This window comes from Garra rufa, chromosome 23, assembly GCF_049309525.1.
Source record: "Garra rufa chromosome 23, GarRuf1.0, whole genome shotgun sequence".
NCBI lineage: Eukaryota > Metazoa > Chordata > Actinopteri > Cypriniformes > Cyprinidae > Garra > Garra rufa.
Window position 1 is genome coordinate 38,864,733 of NC_133383.1, and position 25,384 is coordinate 38,890,116.

At 38.9% G+C, this 25,384-nt stretch overlaps 1 protein-coding gene across 1 annotated transcript in view; it reads left to right on the plus strand.

Annotated features, from left to right (window-relative positions):
• Positions 1-2,210: 2,210 nt before the first annotated feature.
• smc5 (structural maintenance of chromosomes 5) overlaps positions 2,211-25,384 on the plus strand; it is a 35,717-nt gene continuing 12,543 nt past the window's right edge. The window contains exons 1-14 of the mRNA XM_073829440.1: positions 2,211-2,419; positions 2,567-2,708; positions 6,922-6,974; positions 7,063-7,225; positions 7,346-7,480; positions 7,565-7,705; positions 10,453-10,614; positions 10,714-10,785; positions 10,873-11,128; positions 11,268-11,422; positions 11,509-11,622; positions 20,223-20,317; positions 20,396-20,528; positions 22,367-22,540. Of these exons, the coding sequence (XP_073685541.1) occupies positions 2,268-2,419; positions 2,567-2,708; positions 6,922-6,974; positions 7,063-7,225; positions 7,346-7,480; positions 7,565-7,705; positions 10,453-10,614; positions 10,714-10,785; positions 10,873-11,128; positions 11,268-11,422; positions 11,509-11,622; positions 20,223-20,317; positions 20,396-20,528; positions 22,367-22,540 (1,947 nt within the window). The 5' untranslated portion in view covers positions 2,211-2,267. The remainder of the gene's footprint in view (positions 2,420-2,566; positions 2,709-6,921; positions 6,975-7,062; positions 7,226-7,345; positions 7,481-7,564; positions 7,706-10,452; positions 10,615-10,713; positions 10,786-10,872; positions 11,129-11,267; positions 11,423-11,508; positions 11,623-20,222; positions 20,318-20,395; positions 20,529-22,366; positions 22,541-25,384) is intronic.

Sequence of the window (25,384 nt, forward strand, 5' to 3'; positions counted from 1 at the left end):
TAAAAAAAAAACAGACTAGTGTTGAAGCTACGCAATAACTTGTATGAACAGCAGCATACTAGGGTTCAGCCACAGTTTACATTCAGTACATATTAGACGGTATTACTTCAACTACAGGCAGAGCAATACAGAGACAGACCATGTCATGTGTGTGACTGAGCTCATTGTAATTGTTTTTTCAGACTGGGTGAGATCAACTATGTGAAGCAATTGTATGACGGCTGTTACTGCACTATTAGAGGATTGAGACTCCCTTAACTTTTGTATACTGTTGAGGACTGACATTACTGGTACTGACTGGTTCATCTGACAAAACATTAAACACCCCCCACACCATCTTGCTCCTCCAACAACTGTCTAAAGAATGAGAAATACTGTATGTAACCAATTGAAATTATACTTAATGTGTAGATGAAATCGTAACATCAAATTAAAGATACACAATTATAAACTTGGATTAGGCCTAATGTTTAGTCAACACAACAGAGATATGCAGATGATATTTAAAAGACCATTTATTTAGTAATATAGAGGGCATAACGTTATATGGATGGATGAGCACCAACGGCTGTCGCAAAAAAATAAATAAATACATGCATGTGATTGGTTGCATTTGATTTGAAGGGCGCAAAATATTAATGTTGCATTATCAAACGTTGTGTTGTCGTGGATACCAAAGTTTCTAGAGCGTGTAGTACTGCTAAATCCCCGACCACCATGACGGTCTGAGACAGCGAGACCTTGACAAGACCGAGAGGTCCGAGACCAAGACCAAAGACCGTCAAGGCCGTGACAAGACCGAGACCATGTAAAAATGGTCTCGAGACATACATCACTAACTGTGTCAAAGGCTGATGGCCTCCATGCCACGCCGCCTTGATGCTGGAATTAGTGCAAAAGGAGGCCCAACAAAGTACTGAGGATGTAATACAGTACATTGACACACTTTTCAGAAGGCCAACATGTGTTTAAGATCCTTTTTTATTGGTCACATGAAATATTCTAATTTTGTGAAATACTGGATGTTTTTTTGTTTTTTTTGTCTTTAATCCATAATCATCAAAATTGAAACAAATAAAGGCTTGAAATATTTCACTTTGTGTGTAGTGAACTAATATAACATACAAGTTTCACTATTTGAAACAAATTATTGAAATAAATGGACTTTCTCTCGATATTCAATTTTTTGGCACATGCCTGTAGGGAGAGTGGGGACAGTTGCAACGTTGCTTATTTCTTCAAGCAGGAATAAGATACAGAGATGATATTCATACTGCACATGCTTTGTTGGCCCCTCATACTTCCTGGAAGAAATCAGCCACATGTGATCATTCCTTCTACCAAAAATAATTTTCTTGGTAAAAAAGTAATTTTTTTAAAGATGAGATTTTTGGTCATAGTGACTAAGTTGTTTGTGTGACGCATTGTAAAAACATAACATTTTAATCAGTGCGTTCTTAGCTTCTAGTAGGCATAGCTAGCGTGTGTCAATGATATGTTGTCAAGCTACTATACCAATTTTTATCATGGCTATCACTGTAGGGACAGTTGCATCACACTGTTGAAACCGTCCCAAAATGCTGTCCCTTACCACAATATTGATTTAAAAGCTTGCCATAAAATTACATAATTGTATAATGATAATACTAATGAACCCCTTTAATAGTTAGTTATCTCTACTTTTTTTAAGTGAATAGGTAAAAAATCTACTTGTTACTTAACAATGTTTTTCATTTACTATTCTTTTTTTTTTTACAGCCAATTTACCTGTGCACAAATAAAATAAAGAAATTGCTAAATTATATTTAAGAATGATTTAATTACATTTTATTGAATGTTGCAACTGTACCCTATTGTGGGGACAGTTGCAACATTTCACTTTGTCTATTTAAGTGTAAATTGTATGTATATTACCATATGTACACATGTTTTAGCAATATGAGTAGCTGACAGATGTGGCTTTATTGTATTAAAATTTCGGCTTTCTAATACAAACAGTTTCTGAGAAACTAAAGGAAATGGAAAAAGTGTTGCAACCGCCCCCACTCTCCCCTAAATGGGAATAGTAGTATGTTAGTATGCTATCACAGGTTAATTCTTTACTGCCATCTAGTGCTACATAACGTGAAACTCCCTGATAAACCCCGGAGTATGTCATGTGACAGCCGTCGGCCAATCGCACGGCGACTTACGCACAACACAGGCGCGAAACGAAAGTGATGTGAAGCTGCTGCTGACACCAACCGGCGGTGTTGACGGTAAGAGAAATGGACCTGCCGCAGAAGAGAAAACGAATAAGCCACGAGTTAACCAACTCACAGCCCTCCAACCGCGAAGCTACACCGTCCACCAGCACAAATGGCCAAGCTGGAGGTTTCGTGGAGGGTTCAATCATCCGCATCACCATGCGCAACTTCCTGTGAGTAACCCACTCTTTGCATAACGTTAATTCAAAATGCCATGCCTCTCTTTACACAAATAACAGTTGTTTTGCACTTTGGTGTCAGGTATTGTCAAATTAAATCGTAACTGAGTCAAATTCGTGATTCTGGGTATCTGTTTATAGCACATACGATCACTCAGAAGTTTTCCCGGGACCCAAACTGAACATGATTGTTGGAGCCAATGGCACAGGGAAGTCTAGTATAGTGTGTGCCATCTGCCTGGGCCTGGCTGGAAAAACATCCGTCCTGGGTCGAGGAGACAAGGCGAGTCACTCTCATCTGATCACTAAGATCTGCCTGACAGCTTGTGTTAGTTTAAAAGCTTTTAGTAATAAAGGAGTAGTACTTTCAGAACAAAAATTTACAGATAATGTACTCACCCCCTTGTCATCCAAGATGTTCATGTCTTTCTTCAGTCGTAAAGAAATTATGTTTTTGAGTAAAATATTTGAGGATTTCTCTCCATATAGTGGACTTCTATGGTGCCCCCCAAGGTTGAACTTCCAAAATGCAGTTTAAATGCAGCTTCAAAGGGCTCTAATGATCCCAGCTGAGGAAGAAGGGTCTTATCAAGAGAAACGATCGGTTATTTTTAAAAAAGCATTTACAATTTATACTTTTTAATTTCTACACAGAGCTAGACAAGGTGAGCATTTGAGGTTAAAAAGTATATAAATTGTAATTTTTTTATTAGAAAATTACCCATCGTTTTGCTAAATAAAACCCTTCTTTCCTCGGCTGCGATCGTTTAGAGCCATTTGAAGCTCCATTTTGGAAGTTCAAATTCGGGGGCACCATAGAAGTCCATTATATGGAGAGAAATCCTGAAATGTTTTCCTCAAAAAACATAATTTCCTTACGATTGAAGAAAGAAAGACATGAACATCTTGGATGACAAGGGGGTGAGTACATTACCTGTAATTTTTTGTTCTGAAAGTGAACTACTCCTTTAAGTGTTGTAGATGCAAAAGTGTCATTTTTAATCATTTCACATCAATCATGTGTTATTAAGTCACTTCTAGACACTGCACAACAAATCTCACAAATGCAAAAACTCTTAGTATGATTAGCAAATACACTCAGATGATTATTTGTGACCCTGGACCACAAAACAAGTCATAAGGGTCAGTACGATACAAGATACAACTGTTTGAAAACCTGGAATCTGAGGTTGCAAAAAAATCAAAATATTGAGAAAATCGCCTTTAAATTTGACCAAATGAAGTTCTGCATGCATATTACTAACTAAAAATTAAGTTTTGATATATTTACGGTTGGAAATGTACAAAATATATTGATGGAACATGATCTTTACTTAATATCCTAAAGATTTTTGGCATAAAAGAAAATTCGATAATTTTGACCCATGCAATATATTTTTGGCTATAAACATACCTGTGCAACTTAAAGGGGTCATCGGATGCCCATTTTCCACAAGTTCATATGATTCTTTAGGGTCTTAATGAAAATTCTATAATATACTTTGGTTAAAAATTCTCAAAAGTAGTGTAAAAAAACTTTTACCTTGTCAAAATCAGCCCTGCAAAAAATAATTGTATTGCATGGTCCTTTAAATGCAAATGAGCTCTGCTCGCCCCGCCCCTCTCTGCTGTGGGATTATGAGCCGTAATGTTTACTTCAGCCGCATTTAGCGGCAAAACTTGCAAACAGGCACATTAGTAAGAAAGGCCGTTTGCAAAGATGCAATAAAAAACCCTTATACTCACTTCTGCTGTGGGCGAAGCTGCATCACGAATGATTCACACAAACATAGATGCATATATGTAGATCGGCATCAGCGCTTTCCTTTTAAAAACAAAAGTAATGTTATCCTCTGCGTCTTCAGCAGCTCAGATGTCAGGAGTAAATGACGACTGCTATGTTCATTATTACATCCAACATCAGAACACCTCAATCTGAGAAATTCTTGTCCTCCTCTGCACCTGGTGATCACAGTCAGACTGTTTCAGTTCGGTGAGGGCGGGTCTAAGGTAAGGCGCTCATGTCAATCAACTATCGTGGGAGCGGCCTCTATCTGTGTGCCGTCACAACGACAAGAAGCTGAGAATGACCTGATTTTAAAAAGGGGATATTACTTTTAAAGATCAAAAAAATACCACTGGGTGGATTTTTATCATTGTAGGGTGGTTTTGTACACAAACTGCCAACACACATTAATGTTCAAACAACATTTAAAAGTGAATTTTGCATCAGATGACCCCTTTAAGACTGGTTTTGTGGTCAGGAGTCACGTATCTGTGTAGTTTAGTACACATAGTACTCAAAAACTATGTTAATGCCATTTTTGCATTTGCAGATGTTTTGCGGGCAGTTAGGAGATTATTTGGTTGTATGTAATTGACATGCAAACAAAGTGTACAAGCTGGTAAATCCAGTAACTTTTACATGATATAAGCAGGGATGCTGTGTAGAGAAAAACCTGCAGGAATTGTGAAGTTTATCCAGCCTACAAAAAAACATTTAATGAGAAATAGAATGATATAGAATCAATCTAACTAATAATAAATAATGTACATTTTACGGAACTGGCACTTTAATTAGCATAAAATGTTTCAAAAAAGTATGTCTTAATTAGGGTTGCAAAAAGTGTGGAAAATGTCCAGTAAATTTTGGAAACATTCCAAACATTTTGGAAACTTCCCAGGATTTTTTGGAAAGTTTCCAGAAATTTACCAGAAATTTTCCACCCCTTTGCAACCCTAGTCTTAAAAGCGTCATCGGATGCAAAACTCACTTTTACATATTGTTTGAACATTAATGTGTGTTGGCAGTTTGTGTACACAACCACCCTACAATGATAAAAATCCAGCCTATATATTTTTTAATCTTTAAAAGTAATATCTCCTTTTTAAAATCAGGTCATTCTCAGCTTCTTGTCGTTGTGACGGCACATCAACAGAGGCTGCTCCCACGATAGTTGATTGATTGAGTGCCTTACCTTAGACCCACCCGCCCTCACCGAACTGAAACAGTCTGACTGATCGCCATTGCTAAATGCGGCTAAAGTAAACGGCTTTACGGCTCATAATTCCACATCAGAGAGGGGTGGGGCTCATTTACATTTAAAGGACCATGCAATAAAATGAGTTGATTTTTTGCAGAGCTGATTTTGACAAGGTAAAAGGGTGTTTTTTTTGTTGTTTTTTTTACACTGCTATTGAGAATTTTTAACCAAAGTATATTATAGACTTTTCATTAAAACTCTAAAGAATCATATGAACTTGTGAAAAATGGGCATCCGATGACCCCTTTAATTTAAAAAACTAGGGTTGTTATTGTAAAACAAATAGAAAACCACAAAGAATACTTTACTTTAAATGAAAATACCATTAACTAATAAAACTAAATATAGGAAGACTTATTTTAATTCAGCTGTTGCTCATTTTCATTTATCTTAAACAATTACTCCACTTCCAGAATAAAAATGTCCTGATAATTTTCTCACCCCCATGTCATCCAAGATATTCATGTCTTTCTTTCTTCACTCGCCAAGAAATGAGGTTTTGAGGAAAACAATTCAGGATTTTTCTCCATATAGTGGACTTCAATGGTGCTCAATGGATTGAAGGTTAAAAATGCAGTTTCAATTCAGCTTTAAAGGGCTCTAAACTATCCCAACCGAGGAATAAGGGTCTTATCTAGGGAAACAATCTGTCATTTTCTTAAATTAATATTTATACACTTTTTAACAAAGGCACATCTTGGCTAGTTTTGCGATGCACGTGCGTACACGGTGTACTCTGGTTCAAGACAGTTAGGATATGTCGAAAAACTCCCATCTCATTTTCTCCTCCAACTTAAAAGTCTTCCTACATCGCTGTTTTACCTTTTTTTGTAAAGGGCATTTGATCTTTGCACATTCACTTTGTAAACACTGCAGCGATGTAGGATGATTTTGAAGTTGGAGGAGAAATGAGATGGGAGTTTTAAGAGCATTTGAGGTTAAAAAGTATATAATATGTATTTTATTTTATTTTTTTAGAAAATAATAGATTGTTTCACTAGATAAGACCCTTATTCCTCGGCTGGAATCGCGTAGAGCCCTTTGAAGCATTTAAACTACATTTTAACTTTCATAACCACCGCTGAAGTCCACTATATGGAGAAAAATCCTGGAATGTTTTCCTCAAAAGACGTAATTTCCTTGCGACTGAAGAAAAAAAAGACATGAACATTTTAAATGACATGTGGGTGAATAAATTAGCAGGAAATTTTTATTTTTGGAAGTGGAGTAGTCTTTAGTACTTTTAAAGTACTAAAATAAAATGAAAAAAGCTAAATAAAAATGACATAGGCAAAACAAAATTTCTAGGAAAACAGAAAAGGAAGTAATCAGGAAAATATAGAAGTAAAATTAATTTAAAATATCCATACAGGTTTGTAAAAGTATTTCGGTAATGCTAAAACAACACTTATTGACATACTTATTATTAAACTAGATTTGTTCCGTTCGTAGGTTGGTCTGTATGTGAAGCGAGGATGCAGTAAGGGTTCTGTTGAAATTGAGCTGTAAGTATATTTTTATACAATGTCCATTTACGAAAATGATTAAAGAGACAGAGTTGCTCAGCTCATCTCTGCTTTTATTTGTGTCCAGATACAGAGCGAGTGGCAACTTGATAATCACCAGAGAGATCCAGGTTGAGAACAACCAGTCGACATGGATGCTCAATAAAAAACATGCCAGTCAGAAATCTGTGGAGGAGGCCGTGAAAGAGCTTCACATTCAGGTCGGGAACCTGTGTCAGTTCCTACCACAGGTGAGTGAAGAGTTTTTTACTCTGCAATATATATTATCAAACAAGTCTGTGAAGTTTTGAAGAGCTGCACAATAGCTGCTTATTTTTTATTAATAGTTTGCCTTTTATCCGTTGTTGCAGGAGAAAGTTGGTGAGTTTGCTAAGATGAGTAAGATCGAGTTACTCGAAGCCACTGAGAAGTCTGTTGGCCCACCAGAAATGTATGAGTTTCACTGCGAGCTCAAGACGTTTCGCACCAAAGAGAGGGAACTGGAGGTGAATGTTTTTCTAGTATTGAAAAGCAATTTAGCGATACGATAGGGCTTTGGTTTTACTCCATCCTGTTTGTGTACTTGTCAGAATGTGTGTAAGGAGAAAGCCAACTTCCTAGAGAAGGCCAGACAGAGGAACGAGAGGAACAAACTAGATGTGGAGCGCTACTACATGAAGAAGAGACACTTGGACAGGATCCAGATGCTAGAGAAGAAGAAACCCTGGGTGGTGAGTGCCGATCTTACTAGATTAAACTTTCCCAAAAGATTCCTGAGAGGAATTGCTCTTTATTAAAAGGTGACCACCATGGCTGGATCACACCAACAGCCAAATACTACTTCTCACACGCTTTCAGTTGTGAAATAAATTAAACATTGGTGACAAATAACTAAGACATCTAGAAACAGCGAAAAAGCTATGTTTATAGTAGCTAATATGTTTCCATCCAAAGTGCGATAGTTCACACAAAAAATTAAATTCTCTCATTAATTACTCACCCTCATGTTGTTTCAAACCTGTAAGACCTTTGTTCATCTTCATAAAACAAAATAAGATATTTCTAATATCTAACAGTTTTTTCATGCACCTGTCAAATTGGAGATTTTGGGTTTTTTGCTTTTTCATAATGTGTTTTTTCACAATAGATTTCAATTACAATACACATTTTTAAAGGCTGTTTTCTCAAAATGAGTTTTTTCTTCTACACTGAGCCATAAATCTCCACTTCAGTTGCACTTACACACACCAAATTTTACATTTTTATTCCTGACTATATCCTGAAGGTTTATACAGAGGGATTGGTTCATATATCATTTGCTTGATTTTATACAACATTTTATTCCCCCCAAAACTGTGAAAAAATATATAGTTTTCTGACTGTTCTAAGTATTTTCAGAATTATGGAGTGACAAAATGAGATTCCCAAAATTCAAAAAAATTAAACGAGAATTTTGAAACTGACTTCATCAGATTTTTGTACTAGAAATGTATGCAAATTAGCGCATATTTCATTAAACAATGGAAATTTTTTTTGCAATTATCAATGTAATCAGTCAACTGTGTAAGGTGATAACTATCAGTTAATTTTTGTTACCCTATTCATCTGCAGTGTCTAGCCTTAAGAAAAGACACTGCAGGCAAAAACACAGATTTTCATGCACCTGTCAAATTTGAGATTTTGGGGGTTTTGTTTATTCATAAGGTGTTTTTTCAGACTAGTGGAAGGAAAAAACCCAAAAGACAAGTGAAAAGTGTTTTTTAATAGCACTTTATCTATTTGTGTCAATAGATTTCAATTACAATACATATTTTTAAAGGCTGTTTTCACAAAATTTGTTTTTTCTCCTACACTGAGCCATAAATCTTACACACACCAAACTTTACATTTTTATTCCTGTCTATATCCTGAAGATCTTTACAGAGGGATTTGTTCATAAACAGTTTTACTCCCCCCAAAATGGTAAAAATACATGGTTTTCTGTCTTCTTCCTTTTTTCTGAATTATGGAGTAACAAAATGAGATACCCAAAACCCCCTCTGTAAAAACATTTGACTCTTAATATGCAAGAAATTAAACAAGAATTTGCTCATTTCTTTACAAGTGAGGCAAATTCTGCAATAAAGCAGATAGTAGTATCATTATTCAGCTTCAGTCAGTTCAGTGTTGGTTTAGGTCAATAACTGTAGTTCATTCATTATAAAACAGTAATCAATGTCACATAAAATATTTGCAATTAAAACTGTTTTCATTTCATATGTTCAAGAGAAGAAAATTGTGCAATAAAATCATCAAGTATCAATCAAGTATCAGTAATGAAAATGAAAGTTGCTGCAAGCAGGGATGGCCACTGTGGCTTTTTTCTGCATAATAAATGACTTGTGCTTCAGGGCATCCAGATAAAATGCAAAAACAAGCTGTTATGCTACCTTGCATTAGAATGCCTTACAATTGGAAACGCAATTATGTCAGACAATTCTAGGAGGTAATTAAATCAAATCATTAATCAAATAACATTTGAGATGGTGTTGAATGAGCCAGTCACATGATCTGGTGTTTTTGTTGCACATTGAGGAATTTATTCAGTAAATCAGGGTTTGTAGGTGCTTAACGTGCTTGAAGGACTTGAATTTAAGACCTGGAAAACCCTTGAAAATAGTTGTTTTTCTGAAGAGGTAGTTTAAAAGTGTATCTGTGAAATAAAATTTAATTTTTTTTTTTTCTGTAAGCACATATCTCAAAACGCAAAATTCAGCAGTTTAATTAAATGAATGATTTTTTTTGCATACTTCAGTTAATATCATAAAACTAGTGAGCTAAGCCAGTAGTAGAATTAACAGTGCTGTGTAAACATGGATGAAGATTCGAAAAGAAGAACCAAATTAATTGAGTGAGTCACTTCGATCATTCATTTCAAGCGATTCACTAGCAAAAGCCAGATCAAATAAAAAGGGCCAATCTAATTTTTACAATCATTTGATTTAGATTAACTTCACATATTGCAGATCATTTGATTCAGATTGGGACTTTCAAATTGCGCATTGCGAATAATTTGAGTTAGATTGGGATTTTGGAGTGGGTTCCTGAAACATTTGTTTCAGATTGGGACTTGAAATCGCAAATCATTTTATTTAGATCGGGACTTCAAATTGTGAATTAATTTAATTTAATTTGCGGGTTCGCAAATCCTTTGATTCAGTTTGGGACTTCGGAGCGGGTTCACAGAAAAAATCAAATCATTAAGACAGTACACTTGTAAAAACAAAATAAAGAAAAATATAGCAAGTAAGTAAGTGTACACACATACAAATCAAAACTCCAAAGAAAAAGTACTTGAAAGTCCTGAAATTTAATTTTACAGTATCTGTACTAATCCTGGTAAATGTGTTTGCATCATAGTTCATGTGCATGCAAATAATGTCAATTATGTGCATATCCAGTGTGTTTCAAGACTTATGTTCTCTGTTTCTTATTTTAGGAGTATGAAACTGCTCGTAAGGAGATGGAGGGGGTGAAGAAGGAGAGAGAGGAAATGAAAAGAAAGCTGAAGTCGCTGAAAGAAGCTCAGGAGCCACTAGTCAGGAAGATCCTCTCGGTGGATAGTCAGCTGCAGCCCATCGAGACACAGATGAAGGAGCTGGTCAGCACAAATCACAAACCTGATTGCCAAGAATCTGTTTTATATTTATTTTATTATATAAAAGTAATGCTACTGTTTGCTTCCCCCAAAAATTCCCAGACTGCCAGTGTTAGAGAGGCAACGCAGAAATGTAAGCAGAAGCATGATCAGCTTGAATATAGGAATAAAGAGGTTTGTTCTAAAAGACTACTTACAAAACATAAGAAAGTGCATTGTATTAAAACACTAGCTGATTGGTTTGCATCTATGAAATGTTAGGTTGAAGATATAAGACAGGATCTGAGTCTGAAGCAGGAGGAGGAGGCGGACCGCCAGAAGCGGATCGGGCACACGCAGCTCATGATCAAAGACCTGCAGAAGGAGCTGCAGAACATGGGCACCATGGAGGACGTCACGCCTCAGATTGAGGCTGTTAACGCAGAGCTGAAAAGCATCCAGGACGAAAAAGCCAAACTGGAGAGCGAGATGTTGGACCTGCGCAGAGATAAAGATGAGGCCTTTGGAGAATCAAGACGTAATGTTTAAGACAGCTTTAGTTGCAGAAAAACTTTTTTTTTGGACTGTTGTGGAGAAATCACCCTGTTTTAGCAAATCGTTTATTCACCATGCTAAGTCTTGTACTCATGTTTAGTTTGTTGGTTGTTCGTTTAAAGGTTTGCAGAATCGTCTGAGGAGTCTGGAGGACATGATGAAGGTGAAAGAGGATAAACTGCGCGGCCGTTTTCGTGACACCTACACTGCCCTCATGTGGCTGAGGAATAACCGTGATCGGTTTGAAGGCAACGTCTATGAGCCTATGATGCTGGTGGTGAGAGAACAGCTGCTAATTCAGTTGCTGTTTCATGGAGATGGATTTTCAAGCAAATTGGTTTGATCTTCTCTCTTTTTTTCCAGATAAACGTCCGTGATGCTCGGCATGCAAAATACATTGAAAGTCACATTCCTCTCAATGACTTGAGAGCCTTTGTCTTTCAGAGACAGGAGGACATGGAGAAGTTCATGACAGAGGTGAGTGACTCAGTAAAAAAAGCTGACACAATAAAAAAAAATAATTTAAACAATTGGTCAGTGAAGGGAAAATGTTGAATTTTCAATTTAGGAGATTATAATACAGTTAAACGATTTTGTTAATTATCCGTATTATTTGTAATAAATTCTTATTATTGTTCTTCCGTTTCCTCCTCTTTTTCTTCGGTTTCTTTTTCCGCTTTTGAGTCTATGGCAGTCCATTTAACTGCTTGGGGGAAAGTTGTGAAATTTGGCACACTGATAGAGGACAGTCCCATAATTAACCACAGCAAAAGACGGTTTGTCTGAATTTCACCAAAATTGGTTCAGAGCATCTTCTGACCATGCTGGCAAAAAATTATGAAATTCAAGATTATTAGTCAAGCAGTTCTTGAATAACACGAATAACAATTTCCATGAAAATCACGAAAAAATGGGTGTGAGGCTTTGGCGTATTGAGACTAAACTTGGCATGTGTTACAACAAGCATGACCTGAGGATACCTGCAGTGTTTCGGCACAGTGCCACCTAGTGGTCAGGATATGTGAAAAATGGCTATATTTGCTTATAACTTCTCAGTGGTTTGGCCAAAAATCTCAAATTCTGTTTAGATTCAGAAGAGAACGCCGAGTTGAACCATACCCAAATATGGGTACTTTTCCCATATCAGCCATTTTGGGTGTCGATCATTTTGAATTGTGGCGTAACATGCTATATTTTACGAATGCATTGACATATCATTGCAAAACTTAGTATGTGTCTTCGACACCATGCCCTGACAGTACTCAACTTTTTGGGTCAGTGCCACCTAAGAAGTTATAAAGAAATGTAAAAAAAAAGCTAATAGCATATGATTAAATTGGCCTATTGTAACGAAAGTGATTGCAGCGGGAGACTACATTACCCACAAGGCTATGCGGGTTGTTCTGTATGAGTTCCGTTTGTCACTAAGTAAAGGAGTTGTTGTCAGAGTACTTCAGCGTCCAGTCTTATCATTTATACATGGTGTCAGAAGTGGTAAAGAACGCATATCTCCGGATATACTTATGACCTCAGTCGCATGTGGAAACAGTGTGTGATTAGGATACCGGCAGAGAGCAACGGCGAACTTTGCATGCTCACGAACGTGGAGAGAGAGCCAGTGAAGCTGCACTAGCCGCTGAGAGGGAATCAGCACAAATGCAAGGAGTGAAAGACATGGCAGTTTCAGTGCAGATAACGCAGCCCGAACCGTTCGACTTTTGAAGTCCGTGTGAATGGCCGAGATGGATCCGACGATTTGAAAGGTTCTATGTTGCATCCGGATTAAAAGACCAAGACAAAGAATATCAGGTAAATGCACTCCTGTATGCAATGGGGGATGCAGCTGATGATATTTTGAGCGTCTTGCCGATGACAGCAGCAGATAAAAAGAAGTACAGTTCAGTTAAAACTGCAATGGAGCAACACTTCATAGGCAAACACAATGTGATTTTTGAAAGAGCACAGTTCAACTTGAGATGCCAGCATGAGGGGGAGAGTGCAGAAGCCTTCATTACTGATGTGCACAAGCAGAACATTGTAGCTTTGGTGTGTTAAAAGACGAACTCATAAGAAACCGAATTGTAGTCGGGATAAAGGACAGAAAATTATCTGAAAAGCTACAAATGGACTCAGAATTGACCCTTGCAAAGGCAATACAAAAAGTGAGACAGAGTGAGACTGTAAAGAAACAACAGACAATAATACACAGTGCTGCCGGAGTTGACCCCAAGACAAATGTGGACGCAATTAAAACAATGAGAAGAGGAAAAAAGTTCCAATATACAGGGAAACAGAGAAACAAAGAACAAAAGTTTGACACGCCAAGTGAAAAAGAATGTGGCCGATGTGGTAAAGAAAATGAAAATGAAATGAAAAGAACGATTGGATAGGGATACGATTGGATCCCCTAAAGGGATTTCCTAATTCCTAAAGGTTAATAATTAAAAAAACTGTTAATAATTAGTTAAACAGAACTTTATTACAGTAATTTAACACCATATACAACAGCCTACTTGCTGCACAGTCTGCAACTTTTGTTAGGGCAACTTATTTTGCGACATATTATTGATATTTAACATCTATTTCTTTCTCTCCTTGACCTTGTCTTTCTGCTTGAGCAACACTAGTTGAAGCCTGAAAATATTGAAGCAGCAAACATTCAGTGTAAGAGTAAAGAAACGACATAATTTATAATACGTTTATTTGATTCACAGCTGCTACATATAGTGTTTTGACCTCGACAACCCAACTAGGCTAGCCTACATTTTACCGCAAACTTTCGACTAGTTAACTTTCTAAAGAAGGCGCAATCGCGTTTGCTAAGGGTCGGAACTTACAGTAACATCAACACACTGAAACTATTGTATTCAGAATATAAAATATTTTATAGCACTTTTTAATCTGTGATTGTGTGTTAAAAGTGTTCACGAGATACCAACCTTTCGCCAGCCGTCTTCTCTCCACAGATGATCCAGACAGATGCGGTGTGCACGGGGGGAGGGGCTGTGTGCGGGTGTGCGTTTGAGGGAGAGAATCGTGAATGACAGAGAGATGAAGAGAGAGTATGTAAAGGAAATGCAGTTGAACGAATTCGCTGCGTGTTTTAAATAGCGTACAAAAGAATAACGAAGCGCAATATGTGACGGTCGGTATTGTTTTTTTTTTTTTTTTTTTTGGGTCGTTGTTGAATCTGTGGCGGTCGGAATTTAATCTGTGGTGCACCGCCACAGATTCGTCTATGTGTGGGAAACACTGTATCTACACAAACCACCAAGCCATGGATTGAAAAAGTCACTCTGAATGGAGACGCCATCGGTTTCAAGTTAGACACAGGTGCGGATGTGACTTCTATACCAGAGAGTGTATTCAACCCGAAGCGAGATGGTAAGCTAGACAAACCACTGAAAAGACTAATGGGTCCAGGTAAACATTTGCTAGACGTAAAAGGCTGCTTCTAGGGCAAAATGTGTGCAAAGGGCTGATCCACAGATCAACCTGTATATGTTGTAGCTGGATTGACACAACCACTTTTGGGCCTGCCAGCTATACAAGCCATGATGCTAGTGCACAGGGTCAACGAGGTGACACAGTCAGATACAGACTTTAAGGCACTCTACCCATCCGTGTTTCAAGGGCTAGGCAAGCTGAAGGAACCATACCACATAGAGCTGGAGCAAGGGGCGGTACCATATGCACTGTCAACACCTCGAAGAGTACCTCTACCTCTCAGAGACAAGGTGCGTGAAGAGCTTGAGAGAATGGAATGTATGGGGGTCATATCAAAAGTGACTGAGCCCACAGCCTGGTGTTCCGGGATGGTAGTTGTGCCAAAACCGACGAAAAACCAACTGAGAATCTGTGTAGATCTCACCCCATTGAATGCAGTGGTGAAGAGAGAGTGTCACATTTTGCCCGCTGTTGACCAAACACTGGCAATGATGTCAGATGCCAAAGTTTTCACAAAATTAGATGCGCGGTCAGGATTTTGGCAAATCCCTTTAACTCCAGAATCACGTCCCCTAACAACTTTCATCACTCCGTTTGGGAGATATTTCTTTAACAGACCCGTTTGGAATTGCGTCAGCTCCAGAACATTTCCAAAGGAGGATGTCGCAGATGTTTGAGAACTTTGAGGGAGTATTGTGCCATGCGGATGATGTGTTAGTGTACGGGCGGAACAGACAAGAACATGATCAAAGACTGCACCGTGTACTGCAGAAGATGCAGGAAGAGGGACTTACACTTAATGAGAAGTGTGAGTTTAAGCAAGAACACATCACGTTCGTCGGGCACAGGGTGTCTTCAAAAGGAATTGGGCCAGATCCAAACAAAGTGAAAGCTATCCAACAGATGCCGGAGCCTACACAAGTGGAGGACGTGAAGCCTTATGGGCATGGCAAACTACCTGTCAAAGTTTGTGCCTCAGATGGCAACCATCACCATGCCACTAAAAGACCTGTTGAGAGAAAAAAATGAGTGGGTCTGGGGAGAGCCACAACAAACTGCATTCAAAAAGCTGAAAAGTGGGCTGAGCTGTCCAAAAGCACTTGCTCAGTACTCAGATACAGCAGAGACAAAAGTGGCTGCGGATGCATCGCCATATGGAATAGGTGCCATCCTCACACAGAAGCAAGAAGATAACTCTTGGCAGCCTGTCACATATATCTCAAGAGGACTGACAGACACAGAAAAGCGCTATGCGCAAATTGAAAAGGAGGCACTGGCTGTAACGTGGGCATGTGAAAGACTAACATCATACCTGCAAGGGCTTCACTTTACTCTTCAGACAGATCATAAGCCCTTGGTTCCACTGTTGAGCACCAGAGGTTTGGATGACCTCCCTCCTAGGGTGTTAAAGGGATAGTTCGAGCATTTAAGACATGAAGTTGTATTCAATCCTTATCAGCACTATAGTGTATACACACTGACCCACACTGCGTTCACCTCCCTGGTCAGAGCTCTGGCCGCTGGAAGTTTTTCAAGAAAGTAGTCACGGTTAGTTTCCGGGGCCTCAAAACTGTGCGTTTTTACGTGAAAAAAAGATATGCGTTTCAAAGCTTGATTAATTTACATCACAAAAAACACTCCTAACAAAAATCATACCTCAGTTTTAATCGGCACTATATTCTTTCCGTTTCCATCAATCCGCGCTGCTGTCAGTTCGCACGTTCCGATCAGCTGTTGATAGCGCGACTCACTGACAACATGTCTGACTAAACTTCTGATGATGAAACCAATTTTAGCACAATGTCAGACGGAACAGACGATATATATATATTTATATTAGACCTCGTTTCACGTGATTTCCACAGGAGTCTAAACATCAGATTGTTTACTGTACAGTTTAGACATGGGATCTCCAGTCCTCGTGAGCTCTTGCTGGTTTTAGTTTTTCTCTGATGCAACACACACCTGACTCAAATCAACGGGTTATTAGCAGGCTTGTACAGAATGTCTCATTTGAGAAAGGTGTCCTGTCATAGGAAAACATCGCGCTGCAGGAATGTAGCTCACGATGACCGGAGTTGGAGATACCTGGTTTAGACCTACCTGTATGTGACTTCAAGCACACTTATAAACACGATGATACCGACGCATGTTCCGCATAGTTACAGACAATAACAAATATAGCAAAGCATCATATTTTGTTGTGTTATATAGATTCAATTAAATTCATTAGTTATGACATTTGCCGATTTTCTCACCACATAGACAGTCGATTATTGTCGATGCTATCACTGCCCCGGTTAGAATATTCTCAGTGTGACGTTAGCCTAAAAACCGACGTTAGCTTCAAAATAAACCTGTCGTATGCGACATAAAGTTAGTAAATAGAGCTTACCCGTGGTACTGGTACAGCAGAACTCTTTAAAATCCATTTTTTGATTTTTCCTCCTTGGTTGGGGATGTAATCGTCTTCGCTGAAGTGAGCACTGCACACACGAAAATCCTTGATACTGGATATTTTAGCTCCCGCAGAGTAGCCGATGGCAACCAGCCAAAGCTGTCTCATAACTATATCAGAAACAGGAAAACGATGGAATCTGAACGGCGATCCCTGCACATTCTTGTGGTCACAACCTGGGAATTTACAAGTTCGCACCATTGTTAATTTTCTACTTTTTACGTCGTTGTCATTCGAGTGTGTAATGGAACAGCTGATCGGAACGTGCGAACTGACAGCAGCGCGGATTGATGGAAACGGAAAGAATATAGTGCCGATTAAAACTGAGGTATGATTTTTGTCAGGAGTGTTTTTTGTGATGTAAATTAATCAAGCTTTGAAACGCATATCTTTTTTCACGTAAAAACGCACAGTTTTGAGGCCCCGGAAACTAACCGTGACTACTTTCTTGAAAAACTTCCAGCGGCCAGAACTCTGACCAGGGAGGTGAACGCAGTGTGGGTCAGTGTGTATACACTATAGTGCTGATAAGGATTGCATACAACTTTATGTCTTAAATGCTCGAACTATCCCTTTAAGATTTCGACTGAGACTCCTCAGGTATGATTACGACATTGTTCACGTGCCAGGGAAAAACCTCATCACTGCCGATACATTGTCCAGAGCTCCACTAACTGACACTCCATCTGCTGAGGACCTACAGCTTGAAAAAGAAGTCCAGGTGTTTGTGGATGCTTGTGGATGCTTCGCTCCCTGCTACGGACACAAGGCTGCAGAAAACAAGCACAACAAACTGATGAGACGTGCAAAACAGTGGCACGCTACTGTCAAACAGCATGGCCACAGAAGCACAGAGTGAGTACAGGGATTGCACCCTACTGGCAAGTCAGAGCAGAGCTGTATCTCGGGGGAGACCTTCTGATGAAAGGTGGGAGAATTGTCATCCCTCAGACACTCAGAGGAGAAATACTGCACAAACTCCATGAAGGTCACCAAGGGATCTCTAAATGCCGCGCCAGAGCTCAAGCTTCAGTATGGTGGCCAGGCATCTCTGCACAGATTAGAGAGACACTGGACAGATGTGAAATGTGTCAGAGATACAGAACACAATACAGAGAGCCCCTCCTACAGTCACAAGTCCCTGACAGGCCCTGGCAAAAGGTCGGAATGGACCTCTTTGAATGGAGAAACAAGACCTACCTGCTCATCATTGACTACTTCTCCCGATATATAGAGGTGGCTGAGCTCAGGCTCACATCAGCTGAGGCTACTGTTCGTGCTGTGAAGGAGGCTTTTGCACATCATGGATATCCAGAGACTGTTGTATCCGACAACGGGCCACAGTTCTCTTCAGAGACATTCAGGTCATTTGCGGAAGAGAGCTGCTTCACGCACGTCACGAGCAGCCCTCGCTACCCACAAGCTAATGGCGAGGCTGAACGTGCGGTGCAGACAGTCAAGTGTCTGTGGAAAAAGGACACTGACCAAACCAGAGCACTCTTAGCATATAGAGCCACACCATTACAACATGGATACTCACCTGCACAGTTACTAATGGGAAGAAACCTGCGCACATCTCTACCTCAGTCTTCAAGTCAGCTCACACCACAATGGCCTGACTTAGAGGCTTTTCACAGGAAACAGAACACTTCAAGAGCTCACCTCAGGACAGAAGGTGTGGATCACCACAGAGAAAGCTTCTGGGACTGTTCTAGGGCCTGCAAACATGCCAAGGTCATACCTGGTAAAAACTGACAAGGGCATTCTATGAAGAAACGGAATCCACCTGAGAGCCACAGGGAACTCCTCTTGTGTCATCACCAAGTCAGGCAGAGTTTCCAAGGCTCCTGAGAGACTTGATTTATGAATGAAAAAAAGAAAAAAGGGGAAAATGGAAAGAATGTAAAAGAATGTGGATGTTTCAGGATTACTCCACTTCTTAAATGTTAGAAAAGAGTTCCAGAGAAATGTTGTGCAATAAAAATGTCAGCATAAGAATGTTTAGAATTCGATACGTGATGTCAGGAAAGAGAGGACAATAATCTGACAAAAGGAAAAGCTTGAAATGAGTTTAATGTTCTAATAAAAGAATACAGAGTTGATCTGATATTAAAAAGAATGTGGGGCTTAGCTAAAAGGAGGAGGTGTAGCGGGAGACTACATTACCCACAAGGCTATGCGGGTTGTTCTGTATGAGTTCCGGTTGTCACGAAGTAAAGGAGTTGTTGTGAGAGTACTTCAGCGTCCAGTCTTATCATTTATACAGTGATCTCAATATATTCCTTGGGTCATGCCGAGAACAACAATACCAATTATGCCAACATTGACCCAACTTCCTGTCTGCCATTTGGATTCATGTTAAAAACCTACTTTTTGAACTCCTCTTAGATTGTTGGTCCGATTTTCACCAAATTTGTCTCTGTTCATCTTCAGCCTATGCTGACAAAAAGTTTGCATTTGCAAAAAAGTTTGCAAAAATGCTAATAACTAATGTTTGCGTTAGCCTGTTGTAATGAAACTCGTCTCAAAACATTACTTGGTTCATGGCGCCTACATATATACCAATTATGCAGTAGTTGGCCAAAAACTTCCTGTCTGCCATTTTGATTTATGTTGAAAACCTACTTTTTCGAACTCATTCACAACTGTTCATCTGATTTTCCCCAAAATTGAGTGAGATCATCTTCAGACTGTTCTGACACAAAGTTATGGATTTTTTGTATAGCAATGCAACAAATTTGAGCCATGATGCTAAAATGACTCTTCGAGGCTTTATCTCTGCAAAGCTTTGACATAATGATCCCAAACTTTGTGTGTGCCATTGTCACCTCAAACTAAACAGACCACATCTATTTGAGAACAGTGCCACCTATTGGTCAAAAGTGATAACCCATTAAATCCTATTACTAGTGGTTGTTTTTATGATTTTTTCACCTATTTTGACTAAAGTCATCTTAAAATGGCTTCATTTACTCAGTACTTCAGTTGCTCAGTTGCTTCTATTCTTGCCAAGTGCTTGGCCCCATAATTGCTGTATTTTATATGAGAATATCCCAAATTTGTCCTGTCTAAATTTTTATATGGTTGATATTTAATTTGTGTTATTTTCTAATAATAAACGTAAAATACTATAATGGACTACAAAAGAGTAAAATGTGACGTGTTTTCTCAGGTGCGAGACACACAAAGGCTGCGAGTCAACACCGTCATTGCTCCAACGGAGTCCTTCTCTAGACGACCACCATCGCGACCCCTCGACACTCTGAAGTAACAACCTCTACTTGACCACTATCAAGACGTCTTATGCAGTACATTTATTAAATAGTTTTTGTTTCTTTTTGTCAGGCGTTATGGCTTCTTCTCATATTTGCGTGAGCTGTTCGATGCTCCTGAGGAGGTCATGAGTTACTTATGCCATCAGTACAAAGTCAATGACGTGCCTATAGGAACTGAGAAGACCAAGAACATGATCGAGATGGTAGGTCTTCCATCATTTATGATGGCATAGAATAACACAAAAGTGGCCCAGAGGTGGCGTGAGTGCAATCAAATTCATAAATTCATGTTGAGATTGTTTTAAATGTAAAATTTTGAATACAGAAATATTAAATCATTTAAATAACTGAACGATACTTTGAAAATGAGACTAAATCTGCCAGTAGGTGGCGGCAAGACACTGATTTTAATACTTAATCATATCATTCATTTGATTCTTCGAATCACTGATTCATTCAGGAATAAAGCAAGTAACTGTCTTTATGAATGGAAATTGAATCATTGACTGACTAGATTTGTTTAAATGCACGTTCATTCATAAAACACCACTGTGTTTGAATGGAGATGTGCCGTGTTGTGACTAGGGATGGCTCGATATGTGTATCAGTACCGTTCGGTTCTCGGACAAAATCCAAATGGAAGTGATCATCCCTATCACCTTTGTGGGGGGGTTCAAGTCGAACACACCCGTGTCTGTCAGCACTTAGCAGATTCGCTTAGCTATGCTAACAGTAAAAAGACATTAATGACATTAAAACAGTGACATCTGCTGACAGAGACCATGCTGTGTTGTCACCTAAACATCCCAGCTGAAGATAATAATGAGGAAATTACATCGCTCCCTTTGCCAAGTGCATTGCAAACGACTACATTATGACATGCACGTGCCCTAAGTCCCCCACAAAGGTGATAGGGATAGTCACTTCCATTTGGAATTTGTCCGAGCACCGAACGGTACCAATGCACGTATCAAACCATCCCTAGTTGTGACGTGTTTAGACTATTTTTGATAACAAAATAGAGCAAATTCAGTGTTATAGGCAGACAATGTAAGTCACTTGAGTGATGTAGTAATGTTCACTGTGAAGCTTACATTGCGATGTACCTGAGAGAAAACTGATTTGACCATCTCATTTTCACCAGTAAGAAAAAAAGTGTTTTAAAGGGTGTTGATTTGCAGAATGTTATAAATGATATGAGAATAAGGCCTGAAGTTAGGAAGAACATTTTAAGGAAAATATAACTATATTTTCATAATATTTTTTTTTCTTCTCAAATATTGTCTTTGGTTACAATAATTAATCCTAAAATTCGACATTATAACTTACTTTTCGCAGCATCAGTCGCGCGCACTCACAAGAATGAGAATTCAGTTGACTGGAGACTCGCTCTAAACGGATCATTTGAATCTGTTGTCGACTCGAGAACAGCTGCAGTTGGATCAGTCCAATACGTGAATGAATGTTGCGATTTGCGAACCAATTTAACAGGTTCATTGAAAAGAATCAGTTAGTTCATGAATCAGACACGGCTTTTGCGTCTCGGAGCACGTGATGTTTTATGAATGTAGTGAAGTAAAAAGTACTTTTTCTTATTCTTTGGAATGTAGTGAAGTAAAAGTGAAAGTTACTCAAAATAAAACTACTCCAGTAAAGTACAGATACTTGATAATTTTACTTAAGTACAGTAACGAAGTAAAACTACTTTGTTACTGTCCACCACTGATTATAATCAACGAAGCTCTCTACACTGCACAATCAATCTCTTATTTACACTCTCTCTACACTTTGTTTATCAAAGGATTCATGAGATATATCCCTGATACATTACTTAAGGTTGCAAAAACACGTGTGAACCTATGAAGCTCCCCTTAGCGCAAACACAAATATGCTGATCTGGTCAGTCGCACATAGTCCTTCTAAATATTTTTTCATAATCACACGCAGTAGTTTTCAGTCGCAAATGCAACTGGAATGGTCGCACTATAGAGCCCTGCATTGGACCCTACAATGTACAACTTATGTTGTTTTTCTGTTGCAGGTGATCAGAGAGGTTCAGTTGAGGATGATCTACACAGCGGAGGAGAAGTACACCGTGAAGAAGTCCAACTACTCTAGTAACGTGGTCTCCAGTAACTCGGCCCTGCGACCCTCACAGTTCCTCACTTCAACCATAGACCCAGAAGAGAGGCGCCAGCTGCAGGAGCAGCTGAGGGTGAGACACCCATCTGACACACTATCACCACTTTAAAGGGGTCATCGGATGCCCATTTTCCACAAGATCATTTGATTCTTTAGGGTCTTAATGAAAAGTCTATAATATACTTTGGTTAAAAATTTGCAATAGTAGTGTAAAAAAAAAACTTTTACCTTGTCAAAATCAGCTCTGCAAAAAATCAACTCATTTTATTGCATGGTCCTTTAAATGCAAGTGAGCTCTGCTCGCCCCGCCCCTCTCTGCCTGCGATGATGAGCCGTAGTGTTTACTTTAGCCACATTTCTCGGCGAAACTTGCCAACAAACACATTATTAAGAAAGACCATTTGCAAAGATGCATAAAAAACTTATACTCACTTCTGCTGCATCAAGAATGATTTGCACAAACATAAATGCATGTTGATCAGGATTGGTGCTTTCCTTTTAAAAAAAAGATAAAAACTGAAAGTAACGTTATCCTCTGCGTCTTCAACAGCTCAGATGTCGGTAGTAAATGACGACTGCTATGTTCATTATTACATTCAACAACAGAACACCTCGCTCAATCAGAGACATTCTTGTCTTCCCCTGCACCTGAGTCACACAATGACTACGTTTACATGCACACGAATAATGCGATTATTTCCAATAATCAGAGTAAGGACTTAATTGCATTATGAAGTTTACATGTCAAGAGCAAAGCTCTTAACTCCGGTTTACATGGAATTTCTATTATTCCTATGAATTGTATTATGTTCATATCGCGCAATGTCCACAACATAAACTCTCCTGAGCTCCCTAAAAGTGTGTCGCCTTCTTCACCGCCATCGTTTGTAATATGCAGGCAGGCGCCAGGATATTTTCTCTAACGGGGGGCTAGACCAATATGTGGGGGTGCTAAGAAAGTAATCGATATTCGTCACGTCAAAGTTAGTTAATGAAGAAATTGTGTGTGTGTGTGTGTGTGTGTGTGTGTGTTTTTAAAGAAAAGGAGCTCTGGTACACACCACATTTAACAGAAGTATAATTTTAAATTATATTTAAAACTGACAGGAAATAATAGGCTTAGTCATCACAAACTTAATACAAGTGACCAGAGCCCTGCATTCCAGGCCGAGCCCGACAGGCAGCAGCACATTTTCAAGAGTTTCGCAAATCTGCGATCAAGCGCACACAAAAAGCTAAAGATTCCCTAAAGATTCCTATTCCTGACCAAGAGAGCCCTTTCTCTTTGTTTTTTTTTTTTATAGTAAAAGCACAACATTTTTTTTGATATTGTTTGTGAGTGCACACAAATAAACATAGACCCTTTACAGTTACGAATAATGTATTACTCTTACCTTTACGTGTTAAAGTCGGCATATTTTAAAATGTTTTCAATGCAAGTGATCGCGCTTGCTCCTCCATGTCCTGTAAGGCACGCTTTAACCTCCGCTCTCCGCACAAACAATAGGATATGAGTCTAACAGCGCACATATAGGTTAAACGTTTAAAATAACATTTTGATATGCTTGAACTGTTTAATATCTATAGATTTTATTTTAGGCAAGTCCTGATGATTTAAGAGGGCTAAATTGATCAAGCATATCAACTCACGGTCTGCCGCTGGCTGCTTGGTCTTTAAAATAAATAAAAAAATATATATATTTAACGGGAAAAAAATGCTCCAAACGTTTTTCTAAATTAACTTCTTAAAAAACTGAAACGAAATATAATTACATTGCCATTTGGCCTAGCCTATATACAAAACTGAACTATTTTAATAGCTGAAAAAGCTGTTTTGGGAGAAGTGGCCAAAAAGACGGTCTGGCCAGACTCTTACCAAGAATTCTGATAAGCTGTCTGACAAGTGCTGGGCTAGGGCCTATATTTGAGGCCAATTCAGGGCTCTACACAAAACAACGAAAAAACCTTTTACATGGAAGGAAAGGAAAGACTTCACCAGCACTATGCGCTCCGTGAGACTAGGTTGTGCACTCAGCATTAACACAATTCATATGAACTACGCTCACATGAGGCGTGTGGCAGATTACTGTGACAGATATGTGCAAACAGCATGCGACAGCACTCTTCTATCTCAGCTGGTTGGGGGGCTAAACCGGGATATTCAAAATTCGGACACGGCTATAGCCCCTCTCTAGCCCCTGTGTAGCGCAGTCCCTGTCTGCAGGTGCGTGGCACCTGTCAAAGCAGCAATACTGCGATTAAGGTGTTTACATGCCTGTATATTTCGATTAAAATCGGCGTGTGCCACCTATGTTAATACGATTATGCTTGCTGCGATTATGAGCTTAATCGCATTATTATAATCGAAGTATTGCATTTACATGAGGAAAAGTTTAATTGCAATAGTGCCAAAATCTCATTATAATCGCATTAAGAGGGTCCATGTAAACGCACTCAATGTTGATCGGAGCTGGACTGTTTCAGTTCGGTGAGGGCGGGTCTAAGGTAAGGCGCTCATGTCAATCAACTATTGTGGGAGTGGCCTCTGTTGGTTTGTCGTCACACCAAGAAGCTGAGAATGACCTGATTTTAAAAAGGGGATATTACTCTTACAGATAAAATAAATACCACTGGGTGGATTATTATCATTGTAGGGTGGTTGTGTACACAAACTGCCAACACACATTAATGTTTGAACAACATGTGAAAGTGAGTTTTGCATCCGATGACCCCTTTAACATTTAATTGTTGCAGCATATTGGTATATAAATAATGTATTTGATTTAGTGTATGAAATGGAGGTATTAGGAAAGAAATCACCCTTTAAATCATATCAGAGACTGCTTTTTGTAAGTGTTTTGAAGCTATATGGCACAGCTCTCCACTGTTTTTTACTTCTGTAGGGCTACAGCTGTAC